This window comes from Lagopus muta, chromosome 4 (assembly GCF_023343835.1).
Source record: "Lagopus muta isolate bLagMut1 chromosome 4, bLagMut1 primary, whole genome shotgun sequence".
Lineage (NCBI taxonomy): Eukaryota > Metazoa > Chordata > Aves > Galliformes > Phasianidae > Lagopus > Lagopus muta.
Genome location: NC_064436.1, coordinates 20655655 through 20682967, shown reverse-complemented (window position 1 = coordinate 20682967; position 27313 = coordinate 20655655). Strand labels below are relative to the sequence as shown.

The following is a 27313-nucleotide window of genomic DNA, read 5'->3' as shown; positions in this document are numbered from 1 at the left end:
ACACTGTAAAACTGTTGTCCATTTGCTACCCTCCCTACTGCTTGCACAGCCTGCTCTTTTTTTAGAAATCTCAGTCTGTAACCCCTTATTTTTTAAGTAGAGGGGGGAAGTCATCAGTAACAAAGCTTATTTCAGCAGTGAGAGTATTGGAGCAAAAATTTTGGAAGCTTTTGGAGTAGAATCTACAGCAATATGGACCCTGGCTGGGAACGAGAATGAAAACACAAGGCTAGAGCTTCTTTCTAAAATCAGTGTACAGTAGAAGATGGTTTCCCATTGGCAAGGGAATCGCTGGTATATTTAGGAAATGAAAGGTATTGTTGAAGAACAATGCACGTGACCAAATGTAAATATAGTCTTCTAAGAGCCAGAGGAGAAAATTCAAATGCTTGTTTTTTCCAATACTTAAATCTAATAGCTCCCATCTTGGAATGCATCGATACTGAATTACCTCTTAGCTACAGATCCATTGTCCATTTGTCAAGGGAGAGGCAAATGTGTTAATCACAGCTGATCAGTTTCTGGAGTTTTTTTCTCTTCATTGCTTGTCAGAGTCAAGGAGCCTAACATGCTGCTGGTTCTCAGTGCCTGATTTATTGGCATTGCGAAGTCCAAGTTGCATATGTGCCTAAAATAGGTGACCTGAATCTTGTCTGCAGACTTTAGAAGGGTGCAGTCCAAGAATATCTGTATCAGCATAAAGTGTGTTATCATCCAAACCCACTGGATTTGAGAGTCATTGAGATAAGAAAAAGTGGAGCCCTGTGATGCTAGGGCTGGAAAGTGGTTTTCGAGGAGGATGGCAAGAGAGGTATGACTGTATTATATCGTAGTTTACCCTTATTTGAATGTTTGAGGATGCTTTGCTAATATTCAGCCTTGTGGCATTCTGTAGTATATGCATGCATGGACTTAATGGGAAACAAAGTTAGTCATTAGCAAGCTGCTGGCCAACTAGTTAGAATTTGCACATTGATTAGTGAACTATTAGGGCAGATGTACTAAACCCGTTTCTCTCTGTCACACGCGCTCACTGAGGTGTACTGGCGTCATCAGGTTAATGGTAGCTGGGGGAAAAACTCAGCATTCGAGGAAGTTCTGAAGTAGCCTTTGGCCTTTTCCTTGTTAGCTGTGCTTAATATATGCATATGGCACCTTCTGGATACGAGTTGCCTATTCACAATTTGTCATGGAGAATATATGACAGAAATATGACAGTTTGAATGAAATAAGCAGGGACAAAAATTTGATATGTGATCAAAGATCATTTTATGCAAATGCAACAAGTAGGGGATGAGCCTTTATAAGATAACAGGAGTTTTTTCTGATGTTCTATTAGTGCTTGAGAACTGGGGATAGAAGGAGTTAGCACAGAAGCATGCCTGAAGAGTGAAGGAGGAAGCAAGAGGTCTGTCAGGTGGCTTAAGAAGATGTGCAGATGCGGTATGACGGGGGTGAAGGATAGGACGAGTGAAGAGTTGTGAAAAGTGGGATTATAAAAGTTTTGAAGGAGAAGGGAAGGAACGGAACACAAGGATGTTTGACCTACAGTGCAGTAAACACAGTCTTTCTATTATCATGTATGTCACATCCTTCCATGGTAACCTAACTCACATTTCCTGATAATAAAATGATGATGAATTACGGCAGAGGACACTCAGAAGATGATCTTGAGGAAAATGTAAGGGCTTCAGAGAGATCCAACCCTCAAAGTTGGAAGCAAGTATGCCATCTGCAATTACAATAAATTCACATTTTGGATTAAGGAAAAGTGTAGTCATTCTTCATTTCTCAGCAAAGTTAAGGCTTTTTCATATTTCACGTTACTTTACCTGAAACCCAGTAGTGATATCTGTTTGTTTTTTATAACCTTGCTTGGAATACTTGAGAGAGATTATTCCTGGAGTTAAAAAATTCTCATTTAGTTCTCTGTTCTTCTTAACTGTAGGAAAGTGTCATGCTCGTTGGGGGAAAAAGTAGTTAAGGAAAGCTGAATGTGTTGTTAGGGACATTGCCACTTTATCATGCTAAATAATCTGTATGTCAAAATAAAATCAGTTTTCTGTCAAGTGTAGCAGCTACTGATTGTAGTTTCTAAAAGCCTGAACCTAGCCCTAATTATCTAGTTAACAGATTTGCTTTGGAGAAAAAAGGAGCTTGCAAGCAGCATTTTGTTTCTGTCAAAGAAAAGTCATTAGCCAGAACTTACAAACTTGAATGCCTAAGTATAAATCACAAATCTATATGTAGAAACACATATGAAGCATTTTAAGTCTCTTGGAAAGCTCCAGCAGCTGCTTGTGCTTCCTACTCTTGGTTTCCTGGCACGCTGGGTATTACACTTCTTGGTTTAAATAATAGGACAAAGTAGGCAACCTAAGAAGTGGCTGCAAAAAGTCTTGGAACCGTAATTTTTAAATCATTTTCAGTTGAAGTGGTCACAATTCCTTATTTTAATATACTCAATTTTCAAGATGGAGTTGAGTGTCTGAAGACCTACCTAAAAACATCGAGCATTTCAGGGCGGTAGTGAGAGCAGAAGACTTCTTGTGGGCTTTTCCTTTTTTCACCTTGCTGATTGGAAAGCGAGGGAAAAAAATCTGGCTATTATCTAGCGTGCAAATCAACAGATGTTGGTGTGCAAATACTAACGTTTGGGACTCCACATTTCAGGTACACTTTTTCTGTTTGTGCTAAGGATGAATTTTAGTTTCTGTTAGAAGTACACTGCTAATTCAGTCCAGAAACTTTTAGTATGTTTGGAAATTGTCACACTAAAAACAACAAAAACAACAAACAAATCGCCAAACCTCAATTTAATTTCATCTTAATTCATAAGTATTTTATATTGAATATCAATATTAATGTTAAAAAGCATGTGAGCATGGAAATTTAGGGAAAGTAGGGAATGTTTTCCCAAAGACTGTTCTATTAAGTAAATGCATGTACTTGTGATCCAAATGTATTTAATTATTGTTGCTTTTGTGAATGTGAACTACGTATTTTGGGATCCAATGCCTGAAAAGCTTTATGAGAAAGGATAATTCATAGAAAAAAGCAGAGTCCATACTTTGTTTTTACTATGTAAATGACTTAAGAGCTTCCTGGAATGAAAATGTGAAAATACAGTAAGCTTAAAAATAAGCAGGAATGTCCCTGTAGGACAGTTGGAATGCATGCTTAACAAGGAGAAGTAAATTACTTGCTAAAGTTCTCTCAGGTTTAATAACACAGTGTGGTATCAATACAAATAGGGAATGTGATTTAATCTGCTTGTGTCTCTTTAATACTAAAGCATGTTGCCCATAGACGTAAAGAAGAGAACTGATCTTTCTGTTTTTAATGTGTGTCAGTAGAGCAATTTACTCTTTCTTTATTTTCCTCACCCGAGGTAGAGTATGTTAATTGTTCGAAGCCGTGCGTTGTGCTGTTTGAGGAGGAATTTTCTAAGTCTTGCTTTGATTTAACACAAGGTTAAGAAGCTGAAGAGGGAGCTCTCTCAGATGAAGCAGGAGCTGCTGTACAAGGAGCAGGGCTTTGAAACGCTGCAACAGTGAGTAATAAAAAAACAGATGAAGTTGACTTAATTCAGTTGTATGAACCTTTTTTTTGGTCACAGAAGTGAATACATCTTATGTGAGATTATTATGGGAAACGTGAGAATCTACAACTCCTTCTGTTGAAGTTAAAGAGCAGGAAATCTGTAGAAATAGCAAACCTATTGTGCAAGTGTTAACATGAGAAATCTGTTCCTCCTCCTTTTTTCACGAAAGAGCTTGGTTGCAAAGAGGCAAAAGGAAAGTCAGTGGTTAAGGGTTCCTAGGAGAATGTAGCTGCTTTGCACGTCCCATTTAACAAAACAAACAAACAGAAAAAAACACCCTAAAAACTGAAGGAAGTGATTAGGTCTGTCTTCCTTTCTTCCCCACATCTGCACTCAAAGAGAAAGAGGAGGATGCCGGTCTCAGAGGTATAAATGGTGGCAGAACTGTGCCAGGTTTGAAATGAGTCACAATTTGAGTGTTGGAGACCTGACTTTCTTTGTTCCAGCTGCTGTGATGCCTGGGCTGCAAAGGGCTGAGCTAGGGGTGCATTTCGGGTATCTAAGTTGGATTATTAGAAACCCATTTATTTATGTATTAATTTATTTATTTTCAGTCTGAGCAGTCTGTGCTGCCCCTGACTTTGTTGGGCCCTAAAATAGTAATAGATCAGTTTTGTACAGAAGGATTCTATCTATCTATCTATCTATCTATCTATCTATCTATCTATTCATTCATTCATTCATTCATTTGAATGCAGAGAAAGAAATTCTAGTCCAGGAAAATGATGAATAAAAATCATAGAATCACAGAATGGCCTGGGTTGAAAAGGACCACAATGATCATCTAGTTTCAACCCCCTGCTGTATGCAGGGTTGCCAACCACCAGACCAGGCTGCCCAGAGCCACATCCAGCCTGGCCTTGAATGCCTGCAGGGATGGGGCATCCACAGCCTCCTTGGGCAACCTGTTGCAGTGTGTCACCATCCTCTGTGTGAAAAACTTCCTCCTAATATCTAATCTAAACCTCCCCTGTCTCAGTGTTCTATCATAGTTACAGACTTGTCCAAACGGAGCAAATCTTTTTTTGTTATTCTTGTTTTTAAATACAAGAGCATGAAGTAGATTGGGAACTGAAGCCCTTCAGCACCTTAGGAGGATGCCAGTGACATCACTGTCTTCTTTCATTTTAACTAAGGCGGAAATGTGAGATTTTGTTATTTAAATACATAAAGACTAGACTGGAGTGAGGGGAGAAAAAGATAACTGATTGAATTTATTTAAACATGAATTGGATTTCAAAGCAAAGTTTAGAAGAGAAAGACACATTGGTTCTAAAGCTGAAGGTAATAAAAACTCACGCTGCTGTCCAAAGATTAAAGGTTAGCCAATCATGCTGGTTTTATTATATTAATTCAACAATGAAGTATTGTTTTAAAGCAGCTTGCTCACAGGCCATTTCGATAGGAATCCAAAGCATGTTTCAGAAACTGTCAACAGCATTCCACAGGAATACAATGGGCATTTGTTTTAAAAAATTCAGTCAGCCGCTTTTGAACAGCACTAATCCCATTAATTTAAAACAGGGAGAAGGAATATCGTATATGTCAGAGATCCTTCTTGTCTATCTTAATTATATATAGAATAAAGCAGTTGCAATTTGAATATGGCACGGTGTGTTAGTAGGCAGCGTGTGGTGTATTTATTACCCAAGCATTCATTCATGACTGCAATTGTTGGCATATCCTGTATCTGTCTGACCTTGGCAACTTGGTGTAGGTTACCAGAAATTGAGTGCTGTCAGAGAGTAGGTGTGTGCATACTTATGAAAGAGTTTGGGGAACTTTCAAGTTGAAACAAATACATCCTTGAGTAGGAATCTGAGTGCAGAGTCATGTTTTTCACACAAATTTGGTTCTGTTTTGCAGAAAAGCTGAAATGTGGAGAAAGGAAAAAAGTTACTCTCATATCTCTAATGACTGCTTTAGAATCTTGATATATTTGTGCACAAAATTAAAAGAAAAATAGAATACTTTGTTTCAGGGGTTTTGTGTTCTTGCTCAATTGTTCATTCCTCACTCACAAGGTTAATGTCTTGTAGAAGGATGATGGCTGATGATAAAAACAGAAAACCAACTGTACGATAAAGGAATGTATTCTCTAGTAGATGGTGAAGATGCCTGTTGTTTTTAATTTTGTGAAGCACAGCTGCAGCCATTTGTACAGTGCTATAAAATATTCAGTTAACACATTTCTTCAACCTGTAATTTTACAAACTCAATTTTTTGAAGCCAATATGTAAAAAACAAAACGAAAAACATTTGTCTCCAATGTTATTTTTAAGTTATTATTTTAAAAAAATTATTGATATTCCAGTAGTTCAGTAATTATCCAGTGTATGACAGATGGTATAAATTATCCATAGATTCAGTGAGTAAAGAGAGCCTGATGACTGGGTGAGCGCAGCAGCTGCACGAGGTGGTTAGTTCTTAGGATTAGGGTAAGCAAGATGGAAGCTGAGGGAAGAGTATGGTTACATGTTTTCTCTGCAAGAACGGTCAGTACCTACAAGCTTGGTTGTCTGGATGCCACATTGTGGGTCTGGATAGAGGAATACTGCCCATAATGTATTCTGCTTCTCTACGTATTGCAAATAGCTAATAGCTATTAGCTAATAGCTAAAGCCGAACCCCAAAGTTGCTCCTGCATTGCAGAGGGTTAGGGTGGGCATAGGATTTTTTTATCGTGTTGACAGCACTATGTTGTACTCCTGGTAGCACATGTAAGAGTACTGCTTCAGGTAGTGCTCTGTGCCTCGCATGTCTTTAAGACTGAATCAGTGGTTTTAATGCCAACATGCTTTTTTTCCTTTTCAAAAAATTTCCTGTGTCAGCAAAACCCATCAGTGTGTGTGTGTCCGATAGCTTGACATTTTTGCCACACAGAAAGTATTTTAATGCAGGTTTTAGTGTCCTTTTTCTCTTTGCTTGTCTGCTAAAGGAAATATTATCAGTTACTCTTGCCCTTCTGTCCTAACTATGCTTGTCTGAAACAGAACAGCAGAGATGTTAACATTATTTGCAGTATGCAGTATTAATATGCTCTTCTTTCCACAGAATTGACCAAAAAATGTCTGGAGGCCAGAGCGGGTATGAACTATGTGAGGCTAAAGCCATCCTGAGTGAACTGAAATCCATCAGAAAGGCGATAAGTTCAGGAGAGAGAGAAAAACAAGATTTAATGAAGGTATTTTCTAGGGTTAGCATAAGTTTTGTGTGGATTTGTTTCATCAGAAGGAACTTTAATGATGCTAAATACTGTACATTTTATACTTTTTAAGGGATTTTCAAAACCATGTGCCAAACTAGTGTTAAAATTTGTCTTGTGATGCAGGAACTGAAGCTTGTGACTTTCCTAATTCAAAAAGTCCCTGAATGGCAGTCAGAATATAGGTATCTGAACTTGTTGGTAATGTTGCATATTACCTCTATAACACTATTTAAAATATTACGTGGGTGAAACTTGAGATTGCCATTTTCTAAATGGGCACAAGTTCTACAAATTGCTCTGCATTTGTATCTGAAAGTAGATTACTTATTTATTTTGCATCAACCAAATATTTGATTGGTTTATAAAGACAAGCAAGGGAGAGAGAGAGGCAACAAGAACCAGAATGATGTGATTGTACTCAGTGTCACTTAAGAACTACTTGATTAAAAGGATGGTTTTCTAACATGAAGAAAAATGCATACATATATATACTGGAGTCTTCTAGATAAGTATCTTCTGAATAGAAACCAGTGTGAACTCTGTAAAGTATCACAGATTCACAGAATGACTGGGGTTGGAGGGGGACCTCTGGGGATCATCTAGTGCAACTCCTTGCTAAAGCAGCTTCCCTAGAGAACTTGTACAAAAGTATGGTTTAACACCATCTTGTTCTGTTTCCTGGACAGAGTCTTGCAAAACTGAAAGAGAAATTCAATCTTGACCAGAATACTGGGACATCGGAACCAGACCTGAGTTCCAGCTCTGTAAATTCCCAGCTGTGTTTTTCTAGACAAACTCTGGATGCAGGGTCTCAGACTGACATTTCTGGTGAGGTGAGCCTTTTCATTTTGTCATTTTTAAAGAGAAATTGAATCAGAATGCTGTGGTTAATGGAATTGGCTGTTACAAACGGCTGTTTACTGTTGCTGATAGGTGTTATATATATGCACATTTAAGAGAAAATTACTTAGAATCAGTCATCTGATTTTCCACTTCAAATTTAAATCAGGATTCAGATGAAGTTTTCACATTTGGCATGAAGCATTTATGCCAATCTGATTTAATCAAGTAGTTCCAGTACAGTGAAGAAGAATGTAAGTAAATAGTATTTTTTGGATCCATCTATGTGGATGTTGTACCTTACAGACTTACTTTGATCTGAAAATGTCTTTAATTTTCAGAAACAAGATCTCAAAATTTAACTGTGCAGTTTCATTTCCACAGCTGAAAAAACATAAGGGAAGTATCTCTTCAGTGATTCATTAATAATTTCTCTGTGTCAGTGATGGTATATTTACAGTGACAGAAAGCTGTGCTTAATTTTGGCACCTTCTTTATACTTCTGTGTGCTAAATTTATAAGGAAGAGCTTGTACTAGGTTTTCCAAGCAGAGGAAAGCTTGCCTACAGATGGTAGCTTTCTTTTTTTTTTCTTTTTTTCTTTTTTTCTTTTTTTTTCTTTTTTTCTTTTTTTTTAAGTCTGAAGTCGTGCCCTGGAATTGCACCTATTTACCCCTGAATTTTCAGTTCAGTGGGAGTTTGAAGTGGATCAAAATTTTGTGTTTCAGTCAATGCAAGACCTCTTTGAAAATGTCCACAATTTACTCTGCTGGAATATGGCAGTACAGTAATTAAACGCAGATAAAGTGCATGAGAAGAAAACAGCACTGAGTATATTACTAACTGTGGATATAACAGTGAGTGTATGGCCAAAGCGGGCGTCGTTCCATTTTTTTAAGAAGTAATTTTTCTGGCCTGGGCATTTGTTGATATATACTGTTGATTTGTTTTACAGTTTTGCACGGTGTTGAGGCTAATATTTTTTTCAATAGGTTGGAACAAGAAGTAGATCCAATTTAGCAGAGAAGGTCAGACTAAGTCTTCAATATGAAGAGGCAAAGAGAAGGTAATGGGGTTAGTCGCTCTGTTAAATTACAGTCTTGAGTCGGGCATTTTCTCCAATGCTAACATTGTGCTCGCAGTGACATCTAGTGGACGCCCCTGTGCACGCGCTGGAGGCATTACCGCAAAACGTTTCTTTCTCTCCTGAAAGCAAAGCAGGCTTTTGCTTGTGAGCAGTAGTTTTTACATGTAATGCTAAGTTACGTAAGTCAAGAAATGAAATGAAAAGTTATAATATCAGTTCCAGGATTGTGGAAATAGAGTGAAAGGGTGTTCGAATGAAAGGCTGCCAGGCTATTTACTTCCATTTAAATCCTTCTGTGGGGTCATCATTTCAGTTTAGTATGCAACTGATGGTTCTTCAGGTATAATGCTTCAGAGTTCCACTTCAGATTTTGTAGGCTTAATTATCTCTTTTTTTAATCTTTTATCTGGGACTCAGAATCATAGAATGGCTTGGGTTGGAAGGGATGCTAAAGATCATCAAGCTCCAATCCCCTGCCATGGGCAGGGCTGCCAACCACTAGATCGGGCTGCCCAGGGCCCACCCAGCCTTGGCTTAGAATAATTTAAATACTTGTTTTCACTGTGAGATTATTTTTTAATAGCCTAGGGAGACAGGAAATCAGGAACTGCCCCACTGATGAATGCGAAATGTCTTTCAAATAAGGTTCTGCAGTGGTTGCTCTTGAAAGCAGTGCTGTTTTGATGGATTGCCACAGCACTGAAGAATAGGCATCAGAAAGCAGGACATTCCGGGTTACAGTAACATATATTCTGGTACAGCAGAGGAGTAGTGCTGCATAATACTGGGGAAGGTTTACATTATTTAAACAAATAAATTGCATGTCAGCTATTCAGAAACCTTACAGCTTTTGTTATGTAATTTAAGAGAAATATAAGTCTAGAAAGTTATCTCACACCCCAGGCTCCTTTTTTTTATATTAAGCAAGATGACAATAAAGGAAGAACTAACACTTTTCCATAGTTGAAAATTGTACCTATAATGAGACTTGCTTTGTGACTTAATTATTAATTCACTTAGAATACTGTGGCATGATCAATTAGAAAACCAGGAAGAGAATTTTTAGCTTATAAGGACAATGTAACAGCTTAAATAGTTTTAATGTTTTAAAGATGAGAGGCTGCACAGTCACTTTCCAAAATCCAGATGTATATTCTTTATATAATAGTAGTTGCCATTCTTGCTGGAAACAACAGTAATCTTTTCTATCATCTTTATGGATCATAAAATGTTGTTATATAATCAATGCAATTGATTAAGAGTGATAAAGCTATTGTGTTTCTTCAGCATTGAACTTGCATGATTTCAGCTCAAAGTCATTGTGTATATAGTACTGTCAGATGGTTTTCTAGATTTATATAGATGGCACTTGCTCTCAATTTCCTTTTATCCGAAACCAGATTATCCTCTGTTGTGACTGTATTGATACCAAGAAGTCCCACCGTCGTGTTTTGTTTCTCATTTGGAACAAAAAGGTACTCTGGCAGTAATCAGTGTACCACTTCTAGCTATTAGAAAAGCATGGCTTTTGGACTCTGAACAACTGCAGCGTAAAATCTTACTTTCTCACAAATTAACCAAGAAGATGCAAAATTGCAGTAGATGAAATACTTAATCTTTGCATAACCACGTATTTCATCTGTATGACATCAGTGTGTTCTAATGTTAGATTACTTTTTTAAATGGTGTCTTCATTCAATTTTGTCTAAAAGTCCAAATAATGAATATTCCTTTGCACTTTAAATAAGACAGTCAGATTACTTGAAGACACAGTTAAAGTCATTGAAGTGTTGGAGCATACTGTTTTTATTAGTGATTATTGGGCGAACTTAATAAAGCATGCATATCTTAGAATAATGAAGATACGTACTAGTAATTATTATGGCCACTGTAAGCTAGTAAGTATTGACCATCTTTTCTGAAATATTAAATGTGCAAGTTCAAAGTTGCCTTATATTAAAAAAAAAAAAACAAAAAACAAAAGCAACAGCAGCAACAACAACAACAAAAACCCCACAAAACCATTATCAACAACAACAACAAAAGATCTAATGAATGAACTTCTCTATTTGGAAATTATCAGATAGTTTTGCATTGCGTGTTTTATGTTGTTTAGTTAGCAAAGCCTCTTGAAGTGGTAGAATGTTGCCTTGGGTTTTTGAGGACAGTATAAAGTTATGTGGCATGAACGTTTATGTTGCTTAAATAAGTAGAAGCTACTGATTTTGACAAAATAAAGAATGGGATGAATTTAGAGTTTGTCAGCTGTGTGAAATCCACTGTCAGGCTGCAGTTGCTAGTCAGAAGGGTCTGATATTTTACGCTGACGATCATATCCTGATGTGGTGAAACTCCAGCTACGTGCCTTATTGACTTGTTGAGCAAAGACTATCTTAAAAGTGTGAAACCAGTTTTGTTTTCATCTCCATGTAGTCCTTTGCCTTTCTTGATGAGGCAGCACACAAAAAATGTCAGAACAGCAGAGAGTTATCTGTAGCAGAGGGGACAAAAGAATTGTTAGGAGGCCACTGTCCCATTCCTTAGGCCATCAAACAGCTGTCACTAGCAGCTACTTTCAGAACAAGGCCAGCAGGAATCAGTGACCTGGAGATGAAAATCTTAACACCTTATCCATCTGAAATGATTCCCTTGTTTTCCTCTGTGTACAGCTCCTCTAAAGGACTGCTGAATATAAATTATATATATTTATATAACAGCTGCAAAGTATGTTGAAATGCTTCATTTCATTTCACCCTATCGTTTGTTTACGGTAACACTGCTGATTGTATTTCAATTTGACTTATTTTGCATTGTTTTTCATAAAATCACTCAGAGTTACACATGTTCTTGCAGCAATTTGGCAGGTGTTTTTTTTTATTCTGGCTCTTTTTTAAAGCTGTTTTTTTTTTTTTTTATTATTATTGAGATGCAGGTGAGAAGGAAATGGTACCTATGGAAAAAGAAAGAAGAGCTTGCCCTTAAGCTTCTGGTCTAAGCAGTGAGATAGTTAGATTTAATAGTAACTGTTCTTAGCTTTTATCATAACTAAATGCCGCAATGTACTGTAAATTAATTATTGAGATGCAAAATAAGAATGATATTATTAGTTTTGTTAATTGCAGAAAACAGACTGGAAGGAAGAAGTGTGTTTTCCTAGAAATCTGTCAGGAAAGTGGAAAGATGATACAGACCAAATGATGCATGTGTGGTTGATGCAGAATGGTCATTACTGAGGTAGTGCCTGCTAATGCTGAAGTTGCACAGACTTGTGTCAGCTGGTGAGCTAACGTAGGTGTATCTGCTATGATAGGAATCAGTAAAAGCAACAGATAAGGTTTTCTTGCCCTAGAATGGGAATGGCCTTCTATTCTGACTTTTCCTTTCTCTGCCTTTTTCCCAGCCTACAACAAAGAGGCACAGAAAGCTAGGAGCTGTTACAGAGTTCAGAGCTTCCACAGTTTTATGCAGCTGTTTCAGGTGCAGATAAGGCTGGAAGTGACTGAAAGTTATCATCTGGATAGATATGTGAAACGTATATTGGGGAACTGTTATGTTTTACATAGTTCCCAATGGACAGTGAGTCTATTCCAAAACTACTCTTTATAAGCTGCACAGTTAAGCCCAACAACAAATGGTTCTGGTGACAAAGTACTGGAAATAATCTTTCTTGATTAGGACTGAGCAATCGCACAGTAATAATGTAGGGAGGTTTCTGCTACTGCTGTGTGTGTTAGCTGTATGGATAACCAGGTCTCAGGTATCCTAACTCTGTGACTGGACATCTACAGTGGGAATAGCAGTTGCACAAGCTTCTAAGTTATTCGTCTACTTTTATTTTAGGTGGCCACTGTCATATTGCCTTTTCTTTTAATCACAGAGGGGAACATTGTTTTTGTCTCTTAAAATTTGCATGTGTACTCGATGCAACACTGAGCACCTTGATATTCTGCATATTCTTTAACAATGTTCCTCACTGTTAGAGGAGCTGAATAGTCTCCCACAGCTTAGAAGAAATAGACACACTCCTTGACGACTAAAGCAAAGTGTCACTACTATGTGACCAGACAGATCACTTTCAATAAAGCTTTTATTAAAGTCAAGACTTTTAATTCAACTCAGGATTTGAGCAAGAGAAACTCATTTCTAGTGTATTTGGGTATTGATGTCTGTTTCAGCATTCTTCCATATATGAGACAGGTGAATTTAGGGCACCATAGCTTGAAAGTTTGCTGTTAGTTGCTTTGTGCTTCTCAGAATACATTCTTCCAAGGTGTCTGAAGCAGAGAAGAGTACACGGCCTGTTGGCCTGGATAGGTGGCTTGCAGTTCTGGAAAAGTTGCGTTCTTGTCAAGCAAAGGTAATTAAAAGCACAGGTTTAAATAGAAAAAGCTGTTCTGTACTTACACCTTCAAAATGTTGTATCACTTCTATCTTTCATGGAAATTATGTGCTGTGCTATGCTCAGGCAAATCCGCTGTGTTCTATTTTAGCATGGCTAACTTGAAGATCGAACTGTCTAAGTTAGATAGTGAGGCCTGGCCTGGGGCACTGGATGTGGAAAAGGAAAAATTGATGTTAATCAATGAAAAAGAAGAGCTTTTAAAAGAACTCCAGTTTATCACACCACGCAAGCGTACTCAAGATGAGCTAGAGCAGCTGGAAGCAGAAAGAAGGAGGCTTGAAGAAGAGCTGCACTCTGTAAGAAGTGAACCCAGTCAAGCACTTGCTGAAAGGTAAGGGATTGTTTTTGCTGATACTAAGTGCCAATTTCTGCAGTCTAACCTTTGTACTCATTGCAGGCTGTGAACTGTGCCTTGACGGGCTGTTTTCCTTCAGTAACTGTTCTATGTAGATCTTAATTAAATTTGTTATTAGCCCACTGGGCAGAAAAACAAAGAATTCTTCTTTACTCAGTGAGAATTTGAACACCCTGTATGTGCTCTCAATATCAGTCGCTCTGTTTGTTACCAGCATGAAAATGCCTGACAGATGTTAAGTAACTGAGAAATGTCAGCGTACCAGCAGGAGGGCAATACATCATTCACTGATTTCTGATAATATGTGTAAACTATTTGAACTCAGGTTACAAAGATTATCTTGATTGTTGCAACATCAGAAGCCCTTTTTTGTGAGTTTTTTTAGTTGCAAAAATGCAACCAAAAGACAAAAAAATGGGAGGCGAGAGGGGAGGGGTAAAAATTAAACTTTCCTAACTTTTCACTTCCTAACTGATAACCAAAGGAACTTCCACCATAGATGAGTATTAGCCAGGTTAAGAGGTGGAGAAAATCAAAGATGACTGCCACAAGTGGACTTTCCATCAACTGTAAGTGGAAGTAAATCTATGGGAACCTCTAGCTCGCATAAAAAGCCAACAAGCACAAAATGTTGTGTGTATCAATGTTGCCTGTCTTACTGAAGTAGTACAATCAGCATTGTAAGACTGCTAGGAAAACACTCGCTATTGCACCATTGTTGCTGGATGGTGAAATTCCTGTTGGTGGCCTTTTAGATGGCCACTTTTTTTAGTTTGTGGCTTTTTTAGTTGGTGGCCACTTTTAGATGAGCAATGAGGAAATTTTTTATTGTCTACACAAGAAATACGTGTGAATAAGGCATGATTTTTAAGCATATTTGTATACAGTTGAACATTTTTAAACTACATTATATTGAGAATTCAGAGTGTTTTAGAAGAAGGGTTGTGTCTTACTACTACAATTGTACAAGAGAAAAGTGTTGATAGCATCTAAATTACTGTGGATCCGTTGCTTTCTGACTTCCATCAATAAATAGGCAGTATGGGGTTCGTAATAAATTCACATAGGCAAATAAATGTGAACCTAAGGTTTTTATAATAATGCCATTGTAAGTGTGTTGGTACCAAAGACAATTCTGACATAACACTTTTCCCATACATGTTAGATGCCAAGCTTGGGCGTCTGACATGCCAAGGACAAATAAAATTTTCTCCCATTCAAGAAAAGCATATGGCTAATCGTATCAGATCAAACATTAGCATTTCATTTCTTTCTAGGTCCCATTACTGGTGGAGGAGATACACCATCTTTAAAGCGCAGCGCTATCATTGCATTACTATTTTATTTCATGAAGTTTCATGAATACCTTATGTTTCCATTGTTTTGCTGCTGCTGCTAATGAAATAAAAGTGTAAGAAGCTATAGATTGCCAAGAGCCTGATATGACAAGTTGTTTTTCCTTTTTTAAGGTTCTGTGTTTGTTTGTTCATTTTTTAAAGGGAGAAAATAAACAGGAGGCTTGCTCTGGCTTAAAAACATGGTTGGTGTAGCCCTGGGTTATGCTGTATGCTGAAACTGCCACTGGTAGATGTACTTGGAGTCAGTTTGCAGATAGAGGGCATAAATCATAACTTATCAGCTTCAAAAAAGCAGAGACAGGGTACAGTCTCACTGCTTGAAGGAGCCTTCCAGCAGCTGTTCAGAAATATCTGGATTGTGGGGCTGCTAAGAACTGCTTGCTGCTTTCTTGTCTCTGCATTCATTTTAGGGAGATTCCATTAACTTCTTGAGTCCTCAGCAAAGTATTCTCAGTAATCATAGGCATTAAGTTAGAGGGATGGTTGTGCTTTTGCCTGTAAAACTGACCCTTACTCTTATATCACGTAAACAAATACATCCACATAAATTTCCACCTAAAGAAGGTGAAGTGTATGTAATTTAAGTTTCTTTATTAGTTATTATTTTTTAAGATTTTATGCCTCTGAGTGTTATAATTTCTGATCAAAACTGGGAAAAGATGTCTCACTAAGATATCACACCTGCAATGAGTATTAGACTTATTTGGATGGGAGGGTTGCAACTGGAGTTTGCCCTGTTGATGGTTTGAGTGGTCATGTGCTCTTTAGCATGTTAAAGATCATGCCTGTGCTATAAGTTCAGAAACTTTAAAAGTTTTGAATTTGGCCCAGTATAGAAGGGGAAAAATAATTTCTTGTGGAATGTGAAATGTTGTGAATTTGTGTAACTCACAAAAGAGTTAATGAAGAGCACTGTTGCTTGAGGAAAGCGGGATGGATTACGCTTTAAAAGAAGGCAGAAGGGTTTACATAGTGAAAAAAAAATGGTGGGAAAGAATGTCTGATACCACAGATGAGCATAGTTACTGGTTTGGGAACATGAGCAAAGACTGAATTGCTGTGTATGCTTTTAACAAGGTTAGCAGGTACTGGCAGATGAGCACATCATTGCAGTGTAAGAGCACACACAGCGTATGCAGTGGAGTGGAAGTTCACACCCTGGCTGACCTCGGGGTAACTTATTCACCTTTGCATAACCCAGATTCACTCGCTGAATAAGCATTAGTGTAAGCAAGTGCTTTTCATGCTTTGTTGAATTGAGGACTTAATGCCTTTTTACTGCTATCTTACCCTTGGAGAGTGAATTCTGGGAACTCTGGAGTATTTCTTTCAGTTTGCATAAGAAAGCAGTGGGTGATTTTTGGTTTTGTTCTTTGAGATGTTCTCTGCAGTTGAATTTTAATTTGCACATCCTTGAGATGCCAGAAGGGTGGAAGAAAAGGTTTCTGTGGATGAACCTGAACATTTTAAAGTAGCTATCCCTAAGATTAGTTGCTTGAGAACTTGTTATGTATATCAGTTGACTGAACATGAGCTGGAGTAGAATGTGCTCATCCTCAACTACAGGAGGATTTTAGCTGACTTCATTGAATGTATGTAGGCAATGTATTTGGTGTTGCAAATGGAGTGACAAAAGAGAGTTAGAAAAAGAAAAGCCCTCTGTAGAGGTTACTGAATCCTTTCTCTTCACAGTCAGCCAAAAGGAACTGGAGAACTCTGCCATTTGTGGCCTTAGAGAAAAGCTGTAAAAGTAGTGCAGGAAGCAATGATCCTGCTCTGTAATAAAGGCAAACCTTGATAATGGGCTGTATTGTTCAGAGGTGATGAAAAATCTGTTCGTAAATGTTTCTAGGTTTCCAAGGACTCGTGAAAACAGTATCTCATCTTGGAGCCTTACACTGGGATCCGGCTTTGATTTATTGTATTTTGTCTCTTTAGGAAGATTCTGAAATAAAAAACAGTGCTTTAATTTTAAACTTCCTGCAATGCTACCTCAAGTTCTGGCATGGTCAGAATTAATGCTGGCATTCTTCTGTTGGGCCTGCTTGTTCAGCAGGTTTATTGAAGTGCTCAGTGTTCTGCAGTTCAAGTCACTCTGCTGAAGTGGGTAGGACTTAATGATAGGATTGTAAGCTACCAGTCTCTTGGATTTCAGTAATCAGCAGCCAGATGAAAACAGGCAGTCTTCAGTTTGTTTGTGTCTTATCTATGAAATATTTTAGCCTTGTGACTTCTCAGTCATACCTTACTTACATATATTTCTGTTTCCAGATTGAGATTGGAGGAAAGAAGAAAAGAATTGGTACAGAAACTCGAAGAAACTACAAAATTGACAACTTATTTGCATTCACAACTTAGGAGGTGAGGCTGTACTGCATCGTGTGGAATCTATTTTCAGTAACAGTCTAGTGGACTTGGTTGTCTAAACTTCATTCTCAGGTTTTTCTCTTAGCTGGAGGCTGAACAAAATTTGTTTAATATTTAAAAATAAAACACAACTACAATAGCTTCAACCATGTTGCCATCTTGTGAACCTGGCATACATTTCTATTTTCAAAAATTCAAGACTGGATTGAATGGATCTTTTTTTATCGCTTCTATAAATGAGTAGGGATACATTATCTTGCTTCAGTGTAAGTAAATCAGGAATTCTGTAATGGTCAGATTGCAAAATGGTGTCACTGAGGAGAGAAAATTGTTTCTCAGACATCTGTGCAAAAGGAGAACTGTAGCGTGCATAATGACTGGAGAGGCTCAGTGAATAAATGTGTATGTGGACGTATGTAAATACTTGTGAAGAGTTGGTTCTCTTCAACTCTGACTTGTGCTTCCTGTAGGCAAAGAAATACCCTCAGCAGGATATTCTCCTGACAGACATTGTTTCAAAATCTGATTCTGGCTGCACGCAATTGATAATGATAATAAAACAGTAATCAGTTACAGCAACTGTGAACTCAAAATCATTCCTCTGATGGGAATTCTAATATTTAATGACATGTGAAGTTTGTCCTGGGGAAGAATTTCTCCCACTTGTGCACTGTACCTTTGGCTATCAATCTATGTGTCTGTTATATTTATTTTAAAAGTTGAGAATTTGGTGAAACCCCTGCTATATTAACGTAGAAATCAAAATGGGGCTATAGGGGGAATAATATTTTTAAGAATCTTATAAAGATCCTCTTGCAATAAGCCATGCCAACCTATTCATGGCTTAGCTATTTCAGTCATCTCAGCCAGACTGTGTAAGTTGCATCTTGATTGGTGGTTAATTGGTTAAATGTCTATTACTATTTCTTAAAATATATTTTGTGATCTTGTTTGTTCAGACTCAAGTGTCATTTTGTCCTGTTAAAGGCAGTCGTGTAGCCTAGTGGCAAAATTTTTAAAGTTGATAGCTCTGCTGCTGCGTTTAAAAGGGGCTGCCTTGAATTATTTTTCCTGACATGTTTTTTCCCAGCAGAGCCCTCCTGAGCCAAGGCAGTGACACTCAGTTTCTCTGGCAGGGCTCCTTGCCTTCACTTTTCATGTTAATAAACATGTAAAGATTGCATGTTCATGGCCTGTTCATGGTTATAGAACTGGATGCAAAGTAGTTCTGCTGTGAGTTCTCTGCTTCTGAGACCTGCCATTTCTCCCAGGTGCTTGGGCAGAGCAAAAGCTGCGTAAATTGTTCTGGGGTGACAGCAGTGTTCTGCTGTCATAACCTCTCTCCTTTGCAGTGACACTGACTCCATGAGTGCCCAGCCCAGGGTGGAGCAGAGCAGCTGAGAGAGCTGCTATCACTGCCAGACCAGTTTGTTAAGGCTGCGGCCTTCTCTGGAAAGAGGGCTTTGGGAATAGTCCATAAGCTGTTTATATTGTGCTGAGGGTGTGCAGGTTGGGTGCTCTGCTTCTAAAACAAGTATGGTTGTGTAAAAAGAAAGAAAAATGAAAACAAAAACAAACTCTAAGCAATATTCTATTGTAAGAAATCATTACAGTACAGCTCCCAGTCAATCTTATCTCTCCTTGTGCTGTTTAATTCAGTAACATCAGTGTATGTCTTTGTTCTTTCTTTGCAGCCTCTCAGCTAGTACGCTGTCTGTGTCATCAGGGAGCAGTCTGGGATCTCTGGCATCCAGCCGGGGATCTCTGAACACATCAAGCAGAGGGTCGCTCAACTCGCTCAGTTCCACGGATCTCTATTATAACCAAGGCGATCAAATAACAGATTTGGACTATCAGTATAAGCTTGACTTCCTATTGCAAGAAAAAAGTGGTTACATTCCTTCAGGGCCTATCACTACTATTCACGAAAATGAAGTGGTCAGCTCCCATGGCAGACTAGGTTACAGTGACTCTCCTTCAGCCACAGACCAGCCCAAACTGACTGAGCCTCCCAAATCTGTGACATCGCTGTCTTCCAGGTCTTCACTGTCCTCCTTGTCTCCCCCAGGCTCCCCTTTGGTTTTAGAAGCTGCATTTTCTGTCTCTGCTCAAAATTCCCCTCTGCATCACCTCACTACAGACTTTGAAGACTGTGATTTTGCAGGCATCAGTCTCTGTGAGAACCAAATATTATTGGACTCTGAAGCCAGAGCAGGATCTCAGATTCCTACAGACGATAAGGGTCTTCATGAAAGCATTAGACAGCCTTTGTCTTCTCTGCATGAAGGAAGTTCAGGTAATTTGTGAAAAAATCTAATGTGAAAATGTATACATAACACAAAGATTTTGAACAAATGACTTTTGAGTAGAGAAAGCTCCTGTAACTCGATGGGCTCAGATTTGCCATTGTAAGCAGTATTTCTGAGGGACACTACATAATTTGTAGCTTTGGGAGCAGAGAGCTGTGAGCTCCCTTTTCCATCCACATCTGTTCTATAGCTGTTGCAATTTTTTATCCTCAAAAATGGCAGGAAAAAAAAGAATAAGCTGGATCTTGAAGGCAAGAAGGACGCATGGTGTCCTTAGGTATTGTCAGAACATTTGAGGACAGAGGAAAAATGCCTTGTGCTATTTTTTAGTAACTTGAATTCAGATACTTTGCTTCTTACTGAAGAATATGTTACAAGCATGGTTCCTTAGTGGAGATTTCTGGCCTCAACAGTTAGAATTTGTGTGTAGTTATCTGAATCTGCTGTTGCCAAAATATCTGCAGTTCGTTTTGCATGTAAGTTGAGAAAGAGACAAGTTCCCACGTGCCACATAAGTTACAGTGTTGCTCTGCCCATTTTTAACATGGATTTCATAGCTTTTAGCTTTTTACCCATCTGTGAGTTAGAGCAGAGCACCTAAGCTAGTCTGGGTGATTTCCAAAAGGATGAGTCATCCCATCCTAGAATTTGCTTCTCTCTAAGGAAGATGGGATGAATGACACTGTGGGTTATTGAAGTGTTGTTGGTAATTAGGTAACATTAACTTTGAGAGGCCATTAAGGCTGCCAAAATGAGCAATTTTGAAAAGCCAGAAATTAATTAAGCTTCCTGTACCACTAGTTTCCAGAGTAAAATGGGCCTCATGGCGAGGCTTTCAGTATGTTAAGAGTGAGGTACAGAGCTGGGGTTGGTTCAGTGTTTCTACTCTAATTTCTCTCTTGGAACTGCTGCAATGCTGAGTGGAAAGGTTTTGTGCAAACTCAGCCTGAGGCATAAAACCTGCATGGAATATTTCAGCCTGCCATATAGGTTGTACAAGGCTATGAATTCAGATACTACAGAATCTTAATCTGGGGGCAGACAAACATAGCTGAAGTCAGTGCAGCTAGTAATTTCAAGTCATAATCTACCTTGGCTATTTAGACACAGTGCTCACCAACCTGCCTATCTCTGACTTTTCTCTATTGGTGAACCATACATACATTTCCTCCTCTGTACATGTCTCTGCTGTCAGAAACCAAGTTGGAATATCATGTAGTTCTTCCACAGTCAGTCTCTGTCGTTGTCAAAGTCAATTCAGGCTGCTGTGGTAATTCCTGAGGGTAATCAATAAATCATGTCATCACCTTCACCCCTCACATGGTGGGGGGGGAAGGGAAAGAGCACTTCATCATCAAGGAAAAAGCATTCCTACTGCCATAAGTAAAAGCACAAATGCAGCAATCAATCATCTAATCTGAAGCCTTAAATTTTAAACATCTTAACAAGATGTAAAGTCATGATTCAGGTGGGGGCCATAATGCATACCAACATCCTCACCCGTCGGCAGATAACAGTACTGCACAGGCCCTCATCTAAGTGAGTTGCAGAACGGCTTTCAGTCAGTGCTGCTGCTTTGCTGCCTGAAACTAGTGTATGAATACAGATTGAAGATTAAAGATGAGTAGTAGTTGATAGTAAAGACTCGGTAGAATAAAAAACTTTTTATGATAGAAAACCAGAGGGTATTTTTTGTTTCTAGTAGTTATATCACTAGGGAGAGTGCTTCTGTCTGACTTGTGAATATTTAATACAAAGTAGGCAATCACTTTGCATGTACCTGAAGTGTTTCTATAGCATAGAATGTGAACATAGCAAATACAGGTTCACAGGTGAGGATAATGGGAGTTAATAATGAGGATAATGAAGTATAATAACAAGCTCAGCTGATACAGGTGATGATAGAAGCATGTACTTTGGAATGGACTAACAGTTGTACATTTTCAAGTTCATCAGTTTGGATATATCTCTAGCCAAAATATGTGGAACCGGTAATGCAGTCTCCGAACGTTTAATGATGTGGAACAAAACTACTGTGTGATACTCAGTTAAGGGTCACTGCTTTCAACTTTACAACTTTCTAAGCTATGTACTTCTCTTTTTCTGACTATTAATCTCTCTGACTGATTTTCATTCTTTCATTTCATAGGTGTTGACTTGCCAAGAAGAGCAGCTAGTCATCTCCTTGCAGAGAAGACAGCTTGTGTATCTGCTGCTGTGTCTGATGAGTCTGTAGCTGGAGATAGTGGTGTATACGAAGCTTCTGTGAAACAGTAGGTTTGAGAATAAGCATTTCCACCAAAAAATTAAATGTTCCTGTAAGCAATTTTATACCATCGGCACAAGGAATTTAGAAATGCTGTATATATTCTACCATGTGGCTGTACTGGCACTGCTCAGAGTGACCTCTGTTACTGCTTCTTTTATGTAAATGCTATGATGGAATAGCATTTCATTTGAATATTTGCTTCGTTAAAAAAAGTGGATATTGGAAAGATGGGAAGATCCCCGCATGAAATGTTGGTATAAAAATAATCCAGATTTAAGGGTTTTTGGGGTATAATATTCATCATTTACTGTGGTGAACAGGATACAAGAAGAAATGTATTTGCCATCTTTGCTTTCTGACAAGATACGACTTCCATGGAATTCTCCATACTTGCTTATGCAGTGTTTTTACTTTTCTAGGCTGGGGAAGAGTAGACTGGCAAACTGAGAGAGAAGCTAAAAGCTTTATTTTCATTTCCTTTTTGGCACATTCTTGGCACTACAAATTTTTTGTCCTTTTGAGTATTCTGAGGATGCTTACGAAGATGTTGATGCATGTCTTCTGTTGACAGGATTAAATGCTTTGTTTTAGGACAGATAAAGGTGCATTATGGTATCATGAATGGGTTTTACTGGCCTTTGATAAAAGTACACCTACTTGTGAAGTCTTTCACAAATTAAAATGCAATAATAATAGATGAGACCAAACACAAAAGCACAGATACAAAAGAGATTACCCTTTAAGTAGTGAAGTCACTTAAACTTGGTCCTGGCCATCCAGTGGTAGGTGTTCCTACTTGGACCAGGTGACTCCAGAGGTGCCTTCCAACCTCACCTAATCTGTGATTCTGTAAAAACTCAGCCTTCACGTAATTAAGTGACTGTGATTGAGTAGTTCAGTTCCCTAACCATAGTTCTCTTTCCACTTCATTTCAATTCAGAGCTACTGTGATCACAACTTACAGTGCACTCTGATTGTAAGCAGAAGTGGATAGAATTGAACAAACATTGGACTAAAAGGCATGGATTTTCTGTGGAACTCTTTAGTTTCATCTCCTGTGACTGGTGGGGTGGGTGGAAAACAACAATTTTTTTCTCTTTTCCCTTTTGATATTCAGACAGAGAGGAAAGGAAACAATTTATCCACTAAGCCTATGTACAAAAGCAAGCTATAGCTATTTGCACAAGCTAAGATTTACAGACACCAGGTTTTCTGTGATAGCTCCAGGTGTGGATACTTTTAGTTCTCATTGACTTGGAAGCAGTGAAGTGGTAATGAGTGCCTCTGTGTGATCTGCTTATGTTTAGTAGAAGTGTCTTTATGAGCACTCTGTATGGAATAACAATTTGTCAGTGTGCTCTTGAAGCTGCAGTACAGTAATTTCCCACTGCATAGACTAGTCTTTGTGTTGAGTAATTGAAGGAAGGAAGGAAGGGAGAATAAACACATCCTATCATATTAGCCAGCGGCTAGGAAGTGAACAGTAGAAGGAAAACTTGGAATGTGTAGTCTCAAAATAACTCTGTCCTTTCTCAGTAGCTATGGGATATCTGTGACATTCTCCACATGCGCTATTTTGACCACTGTTTGTTGATGCCAACAATCTACTTTAAAAATTAATGAAAAACAGTAATAACACATCCTCATTCAAACCTCTCAGAAAACAACTGGAAACTTTTTTGCCACACTGATTGTCTGTAATTCCATTCTGTACTGGAGTTGCTCTTTAACTACAAGACTTGAGTCTTGTTGGTTCTTTGAATGGTTCTGAAACAAGCTCAGAGGAAAGATGTTTCTTGTTTGCACAGAAACTTCTCTGTTGCACAGAGCTCCTGTTTCTCAAAGGTCCTCCAAAGTAATTCTTCATATCTAGTTTATGTGAGGTCTGATATTTATTAGAACTTTGAATTTCCAATTTTGTATTTTGAATAATTAAGAAGTACTAACCAAGTATAGAAAAATGTTACCAGTTGCTCTCTTGCCTGTTAGTCTGACCTGTTTTAGTAATCAGCCTAAAGACTCTGACTCATGACTGGATTTGTCAAAATGTTCAGGCAGCAACTACCTTAAAACAGGAATTTCTATTAGGGAGGCTGTGAAATTCTAATTTGCACTGCTTGCTGCAATTAAATTCAAGAGAATGAACGTGCATTCTGTGTGTGTCTAGTTCAGTTATTGCTGAAAGCTAAGTATAACATTCCTAACTGTTGCGTATTTGCTTGCTTGCCCTAGTCTAAATGAAACCGAGGACATTGTATACAGTGAAGATGATGCAACAGCACTAGAGTCTGCCCAAGTTCAAATAGGACTCAGGTGAGCAGCCAGCAAAGAGAATTTATCTGTTCCTATGTAAATAAATTGTGAACTTTCCTCATATTGTCCTCTCTTTAACAGATATGACCACAGCAATTCAAGTTTTGTGATAATCATAGTCCAGCTCAGAAATCTGCCAGTGTTTTCTGTTCCCCTTGGCTCTAAAGTGTAAGTAATAATATGAGAATTCAATAATAAATTGAACAAATTCTCCAAAGAAATTGATTGATTGGCTGCTTGACAACACTAAAATATGCATAAAACAAACTGTAGAAGTATGTAGCTTTTATGGATTCTGGCAAGAAAACAAAGTTACCAGGAAATTTGCACATTACACATTAAAGTGGAATACTTAAAATTTGTGTCAAGGTCTTTTTTTGTTCATTCAAGAACTTGTAGGTTTGACACAGTAAAATGTGAGACGATGGACATATTCACCTTTTTTTCCTGTGCTAAAGTGAAAGTAAGCTCTTCTGTTAAACACAGCCAGTGTTAACCTAATTTCTTCTGGTATATTTCATCTAAATGTGAATTTTCAATAATACTGACAGTATGTATGAAATCACTACCACAAAATACAGCAATAGTACTACAAATCTGGGAAGAATAAGATTTTTCCAGAAAGTTTTTTTTCCAGAATATTTTTCCACTTGTTCTTCCCGCTTTGTTGGCTTCATTGCATTCTGCTCTTTAGTACGTGTCAATAATATAGAAAGCCAACACCAGAAATGAGTTAATGCATAGGCACAGACAGGATGCAAAACATCTTGTTAATGTGCTCTGCTATGCGTTTGAGGCCCTGCGCACTAGGGAAATAAAGCTACAAATTACATGAGGAATGCCTTTCATCCATTGAACTACTTGTAACGGGAGACCTGCAAGCTAGCTGTTACTGTCTTTATTCACACAGTATCCATTCATAGTTGTTAGATACAGAGAATGCAGCTGCATACCAGTTGGAAGATACTTCCGTACTTCTTCAAGCCTTCAAACTGCATTCTTCTAAGTCTCACTTCATGTATTACATGCCTTAAGCAGCTATGGCCCTAGGTATCTTCTTCCTTATTTTTCTTAGTTTTCTGTTTTCTTTGGAGTTCTGTTTGGATTTTGAAAAGATTGAAAAACATGCCACTGCTTTCAGTGCTGCTTGCACTGTTTTAAGAGTTTAACTTTATTGGAATTTCTTCTTAGTTTTTAATTGACATTAAGGTTCTTTTTCCTCCTGTCTGTGACACGGTCTTCAGGGTGTTGCAGTACCAAACCAGAGGATAGAGGCAGAAACAGCTACCTCCTTTGCTACTACAGAGGCAGAAATTCATTTTGGGAAATGTTTGTGCAAGGAAAAGATGGGACTTTCTCAGCCCCTTCTCTCTTTCTCACCTCTTTTCCACTCCATTTCTGGTTGGTTGCTGTTTCATTTTCTCATCATGCGGTCCTTTAGACAATGGGGTCGATTTCTATCACTGATCATCAATAAGTGTTAGTTTAAGTACAGGTAAAGATTTTCTTTTGTTTTCAACAGGTATATTAGAGTAGCAGTGCTTCCATCCTCAGCTGATACCAGCTGTCTGTTCCGCACAAAAGTTCATCCTGCCATGGAAACCATTTTACTCAATGAGATATTCAGAGTTGCCATTTCCCAAGGAACACTGCTACGGAAGACACTGAGAGTAGATGTTTGTGCGGTCAGTCGAAGCCGTCGGGAAGAATGCTTGGTATGCAGTTTTACTTCTGGCTTCTTTTTTTGGCAAGCATTTGTTCATAGTGTCCCCTTGTACTCTGATGCTCAAGGCTGCTGAAATTGCACAGTACTTGCTTCAGAATTTTTTCTCTGCATATAGTTGTTGCTTTAATACTCTGGTTTTCTCTGAAATCCCAGATACTCAATTTTATCCTGGATGGATATTTCAGGAGGTGGCTTGATAATTCTAACATAGCATTACTGTAAGCTTTAATTATAGGCTGGCACTGCAGCTCTGTCGTTTTTGATATTAAAATATTATAGACTTCATTGCAACATTACACCAACAGTAGATTTTTAAGTGAAAGCTGAGAGCCATAGTATGTCCAAATAAATCAACACTAACCCTCTTTATCAAAACTTGTCACAAAGAGCAAACTAAATTTAATTTTTGTACACAGTTGTAGAATAAAAGTTCACCTTTTTCATTTTTTATGATCTTTAGAAATAATAAAACAGCATGATACCCGTGGACTGGCTTACTAGATAAGCTTTTTTGTACTCCACTGTTAATTGCAGTTATCACCTAATTAGTGACTTTTCATTTACTTTCAAATTGCTTTTGCACTGTCTTATACAAGTCAGTTTAGTTTTTCACCAGAAGTCTGTTGTAAAACAGTAAAAGTAATTAAAAAAAAAAGTAAAGTAAGTAAAGTAAAAGTAAAGTAAAAAAAAAAAAAGAAAAGTAAGAGTTTTGGTTTAAATGCCCTGAAGAGATGCTAGAATTCTGATGGGACTCTTTAGACCAGACTGCAGGAGTGGCCTCTCACTTTCAAAAATGTAGGAGTTCCTGGGCCATGTGTTGGCCTTTCTCAGTGTGTCCGTGGACTGAATTCATCAGCTTTACTGATGTGAAGAAAACCAAGAGGTTTCCCCTTAGGTAAGAGAAGAGTCACAGAACAAAAATGCAATAGAGTGGAGGATTTAAAGGTGAAGGAGAAAAAAGAAAAAAAGACATAAGGGTTAATCACAAGATCAGAAGAAAGAGTTGGGAATACCACCTCCGGCAGAAAGCCTGGGCATCACAACCAGTCTTGACAAGGGCTGCTCAGCTTAGTAGCCAAGAGGGTGATTTGCTTTGCCAAGAATGGAGGATTTCAATCTCCAAGAAACAGTCCAAGCACACAAGTACTTTGTATGTTTTCCCAAAGGGTTTGTCCAACTGAAAGGGCTTCTTAATCTCTTTTCATCTGCTTCTTCACTGGTTAGAACACACGAGTCATCCATTACTGTTTTCTGTATTGATGATCTTTGTGGTGAAACAACTGGAAAATTAACAGTAATTGCTGCTCTATGGGTTGACACTGCAGGTTTTTTGTTATTGAAAGATATAGAAAGCAAATGTGTGCATTACAGAGATAGAAAGGGATTTGTGTTGATGCATGTGGGGACAAATTCTGCAGCCTGAAATAGAGTAGGGCAGATTGGACGTTATGATGGACCTTTCCATGTACTATTTTG

The 27313-nt window shown here is 38.2% G+C and overlaps 1 protein-coding gene across 4 annotated transcripts in view; it reads left to right on the top strand.

Moving 5' to 3' along the window:
• Positions 1–27313, top strand: part of WWC2 (WW and C2 domain containing 2) — an 87225-nt gene that overhangs the window by 43090 nt on the left and 16822 nt on the right. For all 4 annotated transcript variants that reach the window (XR_007376423.1, XM_048942090.1, XM_048942091.1 and 1 more), the window contains 11 exons: positions 3474–3553; positions 6659–6788; positions 7499–7645; positions 8644–8717; positions 13229–13471; positions 17125–17214; positions 18915–19516; positions 21679–21802; positions 24031–24111; positions 24193–24279; positions 25634–25826. Coding sequence is in view for 3 of the 4 variants with exons in the window: in XM_048942090.1 (XP_048798047.1) it covers positions 3474–3553; positions 6659–6788; positions 7499–7645; positions 8644–8717; positions 13229–13471; positions 17125–17214; positions 18915–19516; positions 21679–21802; positions 24031–24111; positions 24193–24279; positions 25634–25826 (1851 nt within the window). In the remaining variant the exon portion in view is untranslated. The remainder of the gene's footprint in view (positions 1–3473; positions 3554–6658; positions 6789–7498; positions 7646–8643; positions 8718–13228; positions 13472–17124; positions 17215–18914; positions 19517–21678; positions 21803–24030; positions 24112–24192; positions 24280–25633; positions 25827–27313) is intronic.